The following is a 12,062-nucleotide window of genomic DNA, read 5'->3' on the forward strand; positions in this document are numbered from 1 at the left end:
AAGACACTTTATACTACTACACTATAGCATATCAGACAAGAGGGATGTTCTGCTAAAGCAGTGTAGAAAGATGTGTGTGTGTGTGAGAGAGAGAGAGAGAGAGAGAGACTGAGAAGAAGAATAAATGCATTTTCTCATGTTTCCTCTTTTTAACGCTTCTCTTATTTTGTGTTTATTTAGTGAAACAATCTGCTCTATTTATCCACAGCATGAAACTGACATGGGAAACATGTCACACACACACACACACACATATACACACCCCCATGGTCACCACATGGGATCCTCCTGCGGGCAATTGTTTTTAATCCCTCATCCCTCTCTCTTGTTCACATGGCATCTGACAGCTATAATTACGAGGCACAGGGGTTAAGTACACACATAAAATTCCGCGCGCACACACACACACACACTGTTCTTATAAATTCTATAATACTGCACTTCTGGGTGGATAATATGAACTCAAATTTACAGCATGTGTTGGACAGAAGGACGGACAGACAAAAAAAGGACATAGATAAGTAATAAAATAATTAATTTGCATTTTATTGCATGAAATTATTGTAATTGATACAACAGAAATAACTTTTTTATATTTTATATGGTTCAGGTCTGGAGACTAGCTAGGCTAGGAAATGCTTCTTACGGAGACACTCTTTAGTTGGCAAGGTTGTGTGTTTCAGGTCATCGTCATGCTGGAATACCCAGCCATGACCAATCTTCAATGCTGTAACTGAGGGAAGGAGGTTGGTTGTCCAGAACCTCAAGGTACGTAACCCCATCCATGAATGTAATAAAAAAAGATTTGCCAGAGAACAACTAGATAAAGAGCAGGACTTCTGGAGCAATGTTCTTTAAACAGATGAATAACGAAAGCAAGGCAAATCAAGGTCGAGCAAAATAGAGTGAAGTAGCATGAGGCAGAGTGAGGCAGAGCGAAGTTGAGTGAGGTAGCACGAATTAGAATGGGGTAGAGTGAGGTAGAATGGGGTAGAGTGAGGCAGAGCCATGTAGAGTGAAGTAGAGTGAGGCAGAGCAAAGTAGAGTAAGGTAGAATGAGGTAGAGTGAGTAGAGTGAGGTATAGTGAGGTAGAGCAAATTAGAGTGAAGTAGAGTAAGGTAGAGTGAGATCTAATGGGGTAAAGTGAAGTAGAGCGAGGTAGCTTGAGGTAGAATGGGGTAGAGTGAGGTGGAGCGAAGTAGGGTGAGGTAGAATGGGGAAGAGTAAGGAAGAGTGGGGTAGTGTAAGGTAGAAGGAGAGTGAGGTAGAATGAGGCATAGCGAAGTAGAGTGAGGTAAAATGGGGTAGAGTGAGGTAGAGAGTAGTGAGGCAGAACAAATTATAGTTAGGCAGAGTGAAGCAGAGTGAAGGTACAATGGGTTGAGTGAGGTAAAGTAAAGTGAGGTAGAGCAGGGTAGAGGGAGGTAGAGTCAGGTAAAGTGAAGTAGCGGGAGGTAGAGTCAGGTAAAGTGAAGTAGATGGAGGTAGAGAGTAGTGAAGTAAATGGAGGTAGAGTCAGGTAAAGTGAAGTAGATGGAGGGTGAGAGTAGTGAAGTAGATGGAGGTAGAGTCAGGTAAAGTGAAGTAGATGGAGGTAGAGAGTAGTGAAGTAGAGGGAGGTAGAGTCAGGTAAAGTGAAGTAGATGGAGGTAGAGAGTAGTGAAGTAGAGGGAGGTAGAGTCAGGTAAAGTTAAGTAGATGGAGGTAGAGAGTAGTGAAGTAGAGTCAGGTAAAGTGAAGTAGATGGAGGTAGAGAGTACTGAAGTAGATGAAGGTAGAGTCAGGTTAAGTGAAGTAGCGGGAGGTAGAGTCAGGTAAAGTGAAGTAGAGGGAGGTAGAGTCAGGTAAAGTGATGTAGATGGAGGTAGAGTCCGGTAAAGTGAAGTAGATGGAGGTAGAGAGTAGTAAAGTAGATGGAGGTAGAGTCAGGTAAAGTGAAGTAGATGGAGGTAGAGTCAGGTAAAGTGAAGTAGATGGAGGTAGAGTCAGGTAAAGTGAAGTAGATGAAGGTAGAGAGTAGTGAAGTAGATGGAGGTAGAGAGTAGAGAAGTAGATGGAGGTAGAGAGTAGTGAAGTAAAGGGAGGTAGAGTCAAGTAAAGTGAAGTAGATGAAGGTAGAGAGTAGTGAAGTAGATGGAGGTAAAGTCAGGTAAAGTGAAGTAGATGGAGGTAGAGAGTAGTGAAGTAAATGGAGGTAGAGTCAGGTAAAGTGAAGTACATGGAGGTAGAGAGTAGTGAAGTAGATGGAGGTAAAGTCAGGTAAAGTGAAGTAGATGGAGGTAGAGAGTAGTGAAGTAGATGGAGGTAGAGAGTAGTGAAGTAGATGGAGGTTGAGAGTAGTGAAGTAGATGGAGGTAGAGAGTAGTAAAGTAGAGGGAGATAGAGTCAGGTAACGTGAAGTAGATGGAGGTAGAGAGTAGTGAAGTAGATGGAGGTAGAGAGTACTGAAGTAGAGGAAGGTAAAGTCAGGTAAAGTGAAGTAGATGGAGGTAGAGAGTAGTGAAGTAGATGGAGGTAAAGTCAGGGAAAGTGAAGTAGATGGAGGTAAAGTCAGGTAAAGTGAAGTAGATGGAGGTAGAGAGTAGTAAAGTAGATGGAGGTAGAGTCAGGTAAAGTGAAGTAGATGGAGGTTGAGAGTAGTGAAGTAGATGGAGGTAGAGAGTAGTGAAGTAGATGGAGGTTGAGAGTAGTGAAGTAGATGGAGGTAGAGAGTAGTGAAGTAGATGGAGGTAGAGTCAGGTAACGTGAAGTAGATGGAGGTAGAGAGTAGTGAAGTAGATGGAGGTAGAGAGTAGTGAAGTAGATGGAGGTAGAGAGTAGTGAAGTAGATGGAGGTAGAGAGTACTGAAGTAGAGGAAGGTAAAGTCAGGTAAAGTGAAGTAGATGGAGGTAGAGAGTAGTGAAGTAGATGGAGGTAAAGTCAGGTAAAGTGAAGTAGATGGAGGTAAAGTCAGGTAAAGTGAAGTAGATGGAGGTAGAGAGTAGTAAAGTAGATGGAGGTAGAGTCAGGTAAAGTGAAGTAGATGGAGGTTGAGAGTAGTGAAGTAGATGGAGGTAGAGAGTAGTGAAGTAGATGGAGGTTGAGAGTAGTGAAGTAGAGGGAGATAGAGTCAGGTAACGTGAAGTAGATGGAGGTAGAGAGTAGTGAAGTAGATGGAGGTAGAGAGTAGTGAAGTAGATGGAGGTTGAGAGTAGTGAAGTAGATGGAGGTAGAGAGTACTGAAGTAGAGGAGGGTAAAGTCAGGTAAAGTGAAGTAGATGGAGGTAGAGAGTAGTGAAGTAGATGGAGGTAAAGTCAGGTAAAGTGAAGTAGATGGAGGTAAAGTCAGGTAAAGTGAAGTAGATGGAGGTAGAGAGTAGTAAAGTAGATGGAGGTAGAGTTAGGTAAAGTGAAGTAGATGGAGGTTGAGAGTAGTGAAGTAGATGGAGGTAGAGAGTAGTGAAGTAGATGGAGGTAGAGTCAGGTAAAGTGAAGTAGATGGAGGTTGAGAGTAGTGAAGTAGATGGAGGTAGAGAGTAGTGAAGTAGATGGAGGTAGAGAGTAGTAAAGTAGAGAGAGATAGAGTCAGGTAACGTGAAGTAGATGGAGGTAGAGAGTAGTGAAGTAGATGGAGGTAGAGAGTAGTGAAGTAGATGGAGGTAGAGAGTACTGAAGTAGATGGAGGTTGAGAGTAGTGAAGTAGATGGAGGTAGAGAGTACTGAAGTAGATGGAGGTTGAGAGTAGTGAAGTAGATGGAGGTAAAGTCAAGTAAAGTGAAGTAGATGGAGGTAAAGTCAGGTAAAGTGAAGTAGATGGAGGTAGAGAGTAGTAAAGTAGATGAAGCTAGAGTCAGGTAAAGTGAAGTAGATGGAGGTTGAGAGTAGTGAAGTAGATGGAGGTAGAGAGTAGTGAAGTAGATGGAGGTAGAGAGTAGTAAAGTAGAGGCAGATAGAGTCAGGTAACGTGAAGTAGATGGAGGTAGAGAGTAGTGAAGTAGATGGAGGTTGAGAGTACTGAAGTAGAGGAGGGTAAAGTCAGGTAAAGTGAAGTAGATGGAGGTAGAGAGTAGTGAAGTAGATGGAGGTAAAGTCAGGCAAAGTGAAGTAGATGGAGGTAAAGTCAGGTAAAGTGAAGTAGATGGAGGTAGAGAGTAGTAAAGTCGATGGAGGTAGAGTCAGGTAAAGTGAAGTAGATGGAGGTTGAGAGTAGTGAAGTAGATGGAGGTAGAGAGTAGTGAAGTAGATGGAGGTTGAGAGTAGTGAAGTAGATGGAGGTAGAGAGTAGTAAAGTAGATGGAGGTAGAGAGTAGTGAAGTAGAGGGAGATAGAGTCAGGTAACGTGAAGTAGATGGAGGTTGAGAGTAGTAAAGTAGATGGAGGTAGAGAGTAGTAAAGTAGAGGGAGATAGAGTCAGGTAACGTGAAGTAGATGGAGGTTGAGAGTAGTAAAGTAGATGGAGGTAGAGAGTAGTAAAGTAGAGGGAGATAGAGTCAGGTAACGTGAAGTAGATGGAGGTTGAGAGTAGTAAAGTAGATGGAGGTAGAGAGTAGTAAAGTAGAGGGAGATAGAGTCAGGTAAAGTGAAGTAGATGGAGGTTGAGAGTAGTGAAGTAGATGGAGGTAGAGAGTAGTGAAGTAGATGGAGGTTGAGAGTAGTAAAGTAGATGGAGGTAGAGAGTAGTAAAGTAGAGGGAGATAGAGTCAGGTAACGTGAAGTAGATGGAGGTAGAGAGTAGTGAAGTAGATGGAGGTAGAGTCAGGTAAAGTGAAGTAGATGGAGGTTGAGAGTAGTGAAGTAGATGGAGGTAGAGAGTAGTGAAGTAGATGGAGGTTGAGAGTAGTAAAGTAGATGGAGGTAGAGAGTAGTAAAGTAGAGGGAGATAGAGTCAGGTAACGTGAAGTAGATGGAGGTAGAGAGTAGTGAAGTAGATGGAGGTAGAGTCAGGTAAAGTGAAGTAGATGGAGGTAGAGAGTAGTAAAGTAGATGGAGGTAGAGTCAGGTAACGTGAAGTAGATGGAGGTAGAGAGTAGTGAAGTAGATGGAGGTAGAGTCAGGTAAAGTGAAGTAGATGGAGGTAGAGAGTTCTAATTTTACACGTTTTAAGTAGTAATAAATGCAGGTAAATATGTCTAATTTCTTCCTTACTACTTCTTTTATGATTATTAAATCACATTATACTACAGTATTCACAGTAAGTACCTGCAATGTGATTGGCTGAGAGACGTTCTATGAGCGCCATTTTTTGCTCTTCTGTTGTGATTGATATTAGTTCCTATTAGCATGTTGTAGCACGACAGTTAAATGTTGAGCTGAATTAAAATTCCTGTACTTAACGCGTGTACTATATGTAGTGTTAAATAGCCTAGAACCTTAGCTGAAGATGAGTGCTTACTTGCTGAGGAGGAGAAAACTAGCCAGCTTGGTATCTGTCTTCTGGATTCTTTATTTATTTCTTTATGTATTTACTTTTATACAACAGTTAGTTCCAACCTCACAATCTGATTGGTTGAGAAGTGTTCTAGCCGTGCTGATATTTCTGATAACATCACGGCCTTCTCACACTAAACATTGTATCACTCCGCCGAAGCGTTGCCGAGTAACGGCGTATACACACAGGACAATTTTGAACCATTACCATCCAGCGGCAGCATTAGCTTAGCACAGGCTAGCGCTCAGCCACGGCACGCTCGCCCGCAGACCTGGCTCGTTTTTTGTTGAAAAAAGGGAAAGAAAATCGCTCGGCTAATGCCGTCTGACAGCCAGAACGCTAACTTAACCAGCCAGGCTAGGCTAAGCTAAGTTAATGCTGAGCTAAAGCAAGCTACGCTAACCTAACCACAGTCCAGCCGGCTAGCTAAAACCAACACCACCCAGCAAAACAGGCAGAAATGCTCAAAAAACGCGCAGTGTTCACCTGAAGACGACTCAACAGAGCAGGAGAGGAGAGTATTAGCGTCATTTCAAGGTTCTAACGTTACCATCTTCGCTTATTCCCAATTTTGCTTCCAAGCTAACGTTTGTGGTGTTAGTCTGTATAAACCATACACCATTTTGTAGTTAACTTTCAGTTTAGTTACAGTTGTTGTGGAACTACTTTTTGGCGGAAGGCACAGTCCATATTAAAGCATATTCAGTCTTAATTTCTTAGATTTATTTTCTATATTCATTTTGTAAAAAAAAAAAAAAAGTTGTATAAAAGCCTTAGAACACTCGAGGTTGTGTTATCACGAATAACATCACGGCTGTGCCTTCGGCTCGTGCCTACAACCAAATCACAGCCGTGATGTTATTCATGATAACACACTCCCTCTTATGTTCTATTGCTTAATTATACTGCTTCTGCTAGTGTATTCTATACCTGCCAACCCGTGGGTGGAAATGGGACTGGGGTCAGAGGCTAAAACCTGCACATATGATGAGTTGATGAGTTCCTGCAGAAAATATCATGCTTATTGGTCCTTCAAATGTCTATATGATTTAATATGTTGAAAAAGACAAAGGTTTTAATGGGTTGTCCTCATTTTTTTCTAATGAAAAAAAAAAAGGTAGAGTCAGACAGGGCACTGTGAGCGGGGCACTGTGAGGAAGTTGTGAAGAGCTTTGCTTCTCAGAAGCATTGATCCGCTCAGGCGCAAATTGGGAGCTCTTAGAAACGGGAGGTCAGCGTTTTGCTGAAGTGCTGGTGGGAGGGTGGGAGTGTGTGCACGCTTGTACCTTATTGATAGAGCCCTGAAAACAATGAATTAAAAAGTGTGTGTGTGTGTGTCTGACACGTGTACTGGAGTACCTGTTCCAGGGTAGAATTTGGTGCAGTTGCCGTACTTAATGTCCTCCTGTTTGACGTCAAACTGTGGCAGTGCAATTTCATCCATCTGAACCGGGTCCCCAGACTGCCACATAAACACCAGGTCCTTGGTGGTGTAGCCGACTGCAGACACAAACACACACACACACAAACACTTTAGCTCTTTTTTCACTCTTACACTGATTGCTGACTGCTGCAATGCTGATGTGTGAAAGCTCTGACCCAAGTACTGATACAGCAGAGACTATTATTACTGACATAACGTCCAACAGTTCAGTTTTTAATATACAGGGAGGACATTTGAGTTTGATATCAATAGAACATGACACATTTGAACCCACCTACTTATCAAGTAAGTCAAAATATTTTTAAACCAACACAAACGCACCAATGACACTTACACTTTTAAATCAAATCTATAAACAACAGTCATGACTATTATCTATCTTATTGGAACACCAAGATATCATACTGACATACCAATGACTATACCATTGACTTATAACACTGTTACACCAATGACTCTTACAATAATACACCAAAAAATGTACTGACAGTACTGACTTTTAACACTGTCACACCAATGACCCTCATACTGACATACCAATGACTATACCATTGACTTTTAACACTGTTACACCAATGACTTTTACAATGATACACCAAAAACTACAGTACTGACTTTTAACACTGTCACACCAATGACTCTCATACTGACATACCAATGACTATACCATTGACTTTTAACACTGTTACTCCAATGACTCTTACAATGATACACCAAAAACTACAGTACTGACTTTTAACACTTTCACACCAATGACTCTCATACTGACATACCAATGACTATACCATTGACTTTTACACTGTCACACCAATGACTCTCATACTGACATACCTATGACTATACCATTGACTTTTACACTGTCACACCAATGACTCTCATACTGACATACCAATGACTATACCATTGACTTTTACACTGTCACACCAAAGACTCTTACAATGATACACCAAAAACTACAGTACTGACTTTTAACACTGTCACACCAATGACTCTCATACTGACATACCAATGACTATACCATTGACTTTTAACACTGATACACCAATGACTCTTACGATGATACACCAAAAACTACAGTACTGACTTTTAACACTGTCACACCAATGAACCTTACAATGATACACCAAAAACTACAGTACTGACTTTTAACACTGTCACACCAATGACTCTCATACTGACATACCAATGACTATACCATTGACTTTTAACACTGATACACCAATGACTCTTACGATGATACACCAAAAACTATTCTACTGACTTTTTTTTCAATCACACCAATGACTCTCATACTGACATACCAATGACTATACCATTGACTTTTAACACTGTTACTCCAATGACTCTTACAATGATACACCAAAAACTACAGTACTGACTTTTAACACTTTCACACCAATGACTCTCATACTGACATACCAATGACTATACCATTGACTTTTACACTGACACAACAATGACTCTCATACTGACATACCAATGACTATACCATTGACTTTTACACTGTCACACCAATGACTCTCATACTGACATACCAATGACTATACCATTGACTTTTACACTGTCACACCAATGACTCTTACAATGATACACCAAAAACTACAGTACTGACTTTTAACACTGTCACACCAATGACTCTTACGATGATACACCAAAAACTACAGTACTGACTTTTAACACTGTCACACCAATGAACCTTACAATGATACACCAAAAACTACAGTACTGACTTTTAACACTGTCACACCAATGATTCTTACAATGATACACCAAAAACTACAGCACTGACTTTTAACACTGTCACACCAATGAACCTTACAATGATACACCAAAAACTACAGTACTGACTTTTAACACTGTCACACCAATGACTCTTACAATGATACACCAAAGACTAAACTACTGACTTTGATTACTGTCACACCAATAACTATTACTGGCACAGCAGTGACTATCCTCTAATACACTGATAAACCAATAACTATAATACTGATATTTAACACTGTCACACCGATGACTCTTACACTGATACACCAATGACCAGACCACTGAGTTTTAACACTGTCACACAAATGACTACTACTGGCACATCAGTGAATGTTATCTATCATACTGGTACACCAAGAATTATACTACTGACTTTTAACACTGTCACACCAATGACTCTTACACTGATACACCAATGACTATACCATTGAGTTTTAACACTGTCACACCAATGACTATTACTGGCACCGTGGTGACTATTACCAATTATACTGATAAAGCAAGAACTGCACTACTGACTTTTAAAACTGTTATGCCAATGACTATTACACTGATACATCCAAAAATATGTTACTGAATTTTAACACTCACAGCAATGACTCTTACACTGGTACTCCAAAAACTATACTACTGACTTTATTACTGTCACACCAATGACTTTTACTGTCATAGCAGTGACTAGTATATATTACACTGATACAGCAAAACTACTAACTATTAGTGACTTGTATTACTGTCACACCAATAATTATTACTGTCACAGGAGTGACTATTATCATATTGATCTATGACTATTATACTGATTCACCAAGAACTACATTACTGACTTTAACATTGTTACATCAATGACTGTACTACTGACTTTTATTAATGTCACAACAATGACTCTCCTACTGATTCACCAAGAAGTATACTACTATTTTTTAATGTCACTCCAATGACATCCACTGGCACAGCAGTGACTATTATCTAATACCAAGAACTATACTACTGACTTTTAACACTGTCACACCAATTATTCTCCTACCGATACACCAAGAACTTTACAACTGATGTTTAACACAGTTACACCAATGACCCTCCTACTGACCTCTCCTACCAAGAACTATATTATTGATTTTAACAGTCACACCAATTACTCTTACTGGAACATTGGTGACTATTACCAATTATACTGATAAAGTAAGAACTTTACTACTGACTTTTAACACTGTTATACCAGTGACTATTACACTGATGCATCAATGACTAGACCACTGACTTTTATCACCGTCACACAGATGACTATTGTACTGATACACCAAGAACTACATTACTGACTTTATCATTGTTACATCAATGACTGTACTACTGACTTTTATTACTGTCACTCCAATGACTTCCACTGGCACAGTGGTTACTATTATCTATCATACTGATACACCAAGAACTATATTATTGATTTTAACAGTCACACCAATGACTTTTACCGGCACAGTGGTGACCATTACCAATTATACTGATAAAGTAAGAACTTTACTACTGACTTTTAACGCTGTGATACCAATGACTCTTACACTGATGAATCAATGACTAGACCACTGACTTTTATTACTGTCACACCGATGACTATTGTACTAATGCACAAAGGAGTGAATCATTTACTTTTATTACTATCACAGAAATTACTATTACACTACAATTAAGTACTGTATCACTGACTTTTAGTACTGTCACACCAATGACACCATTCACGAATCATAAGTGACTACTACTCTCATACCAATGTCTTACAGACACCACAGAAATATCAAGTGTTACATATGAGTGAGTGTATGCGTGTGTGTGTGTTTGAGTGTGTATTCTTACAGCTTTCCAGTTGCATCTTGCACAGTTGTGTGTCCATAGGAAAAAGAGTGAGATCCAGAGGACACGACAGAGTGACAGACAACCTGTAATCACAGAATAAAAAAAAATTAAGAGAGCACTTCAGTTTCTGAATCAGTTTCTCTGATTTTGCTATTTATAGGTTTATGTTTGAGTAAAATGAACATCGTCGTTTTATTCTTTAAACTACAGACAACATCTCTCCGAAATTCCAAATAAAGAATTGTGATTTAGAGCATTTATTTGCAGAAAATGAGAAATGGCTGAAATAAATAATAATATTATAAAAATAATAAAGAAAAGATGCAGAGCTTTCAGACCTTAAATAATGCAAAGAAAACAAACAAGTTCATATTCATAAAGTTGTAAGAGTTCAGAAATCAATATTTGGTGGAATAATAACCCTGGTGGTTTTTAATCACAGATTTTTTCATGCATCTTGGCATCATGTTCTCCTCCTCCACCAGTCTTACACACTGCTTTTGGATAACTTTATGCTCTTTACACTCCTGGTGCTAAAATTCGAGCAGTTCAGTTTGGTTTGATGATCAGCTTGTGATCATCCATCTTCCTCTTGATTATATTCCAGAGGTTTTCAATTTGGTAAATTCAAAGAAACTCATCCTTTTTAAGTGCTCTAATTTTTTTTGTCCAGAGCTGTAGTTTAGAACAGAGAGCGTATTTAAATATAAGATGAAATATTTCTGCAGACACACACACTCCATCACGCTGCAAGGTTCATTAGGTCTGGCGGCATGTGAAGCTGCAGTTACAGATGAGGGAAGGATTCAGTGTGTGTGTGTGTGTGTGTGTGTGTGTGTGTGTGTGTGTCTGTGTGTGAGGATGGGGGGGTTGGCCTAAGGCTCCTCCACACACATGGCGAGTAAAACTCCAGAACGTTCTTTCGTCTGCCATAAAGCTTCTCACAGAACGCACAATACCGCAGTGCTTAAACCCATTTAATACAGCCACTTCCAGACCTCCCAGCCCACCGGAGCAGGACCACCCCAGCACAGCCATCACACACTCAGAGCAGAGAGACAGTAATCACAATTGCACCATTGTTCACCATGAATGAATGCAAATGGCTGCAGTGGAAGCTCTATAGCTGTATAATGTACTTATCCTCCATAATGATTAAGATTAGAGGGTTTAAAGATTCATACACTTCAGAATACAGCACATTGAAAACCTGATCATAAGCCATCAAACCAAGCTGAACTACTTGAATTTTTGCACCAGGAGTAAAGGCATAACAATTTCCAAAAGAACTGTGTAAGACTGGTGGAGGAGGAGAACATGCCAAGATGCATGAAAAAAAAAACTGTGATTAAAACCAGGGTTATTCCATCAAATACTGATTTCTGAACTCTTAAAACTTGAATGTGTTTGTTTTCTTTGCATAATAGGGTCAGGTTGGTTTGGATAGTTTGGATAGTTAGTAAAAGCCTGATGGATGTTTATTTTATTTAAAAGAACCGCTCAGATTGAAAAACCAAGTGTTTTTTAAACATTAATATATCGGCAATCCAGTTGGTATCCTATTCATCATCCTATTGGAATAAAAATTGCAGTA

At 39.8% G+C, this 12,062-nt stretch overlaps 1 protein-coding gene across 2 annotated transcripts in view; it reads right to left on the reverse strand.

Annotated features, from left to right (window-relative positions):
• Positions 1-12,062, reverse strand: part of glrba (glycine receptor, beta a) — a 54,073-nt gene that overhangs the window by 22,395 nt on the left and 19,616 nt on the right. For both annotated transcript variants that reach the window (XM_022681768.2, XM_022681767.2), the window contains exons 6-7: positions 10,469-10,551; positions 6,769-6,909 (exon numbers count right to left, since the gene is read on the reverse strand). In XM_022681768.2, the coding sequence (XP_022537489.1) occupies positions 6,769-6,909; positions 10,469-10,551 (224 nt within the window). The remainder of the gene's footprint in view (positions 1-6,768; positions 6,910-10,468; positions 10,552-12,062) is intronic.

Source organism: Astyanax mexicanus, chromosome 25 (genome assembly GCF_023375975.1).
Source record: "Astyanax mexicanus isolate ESR-SI-001 chromosome 25, AstMex3_surface, whole genome shotgun sequence".
Taxonomy (NCBI): Eukaryota; Metazoa; Chordata; class Actinopteri; order Characiformes; family Acestrorhamphidae; genus Astyanax; species Astyanax mexicanus.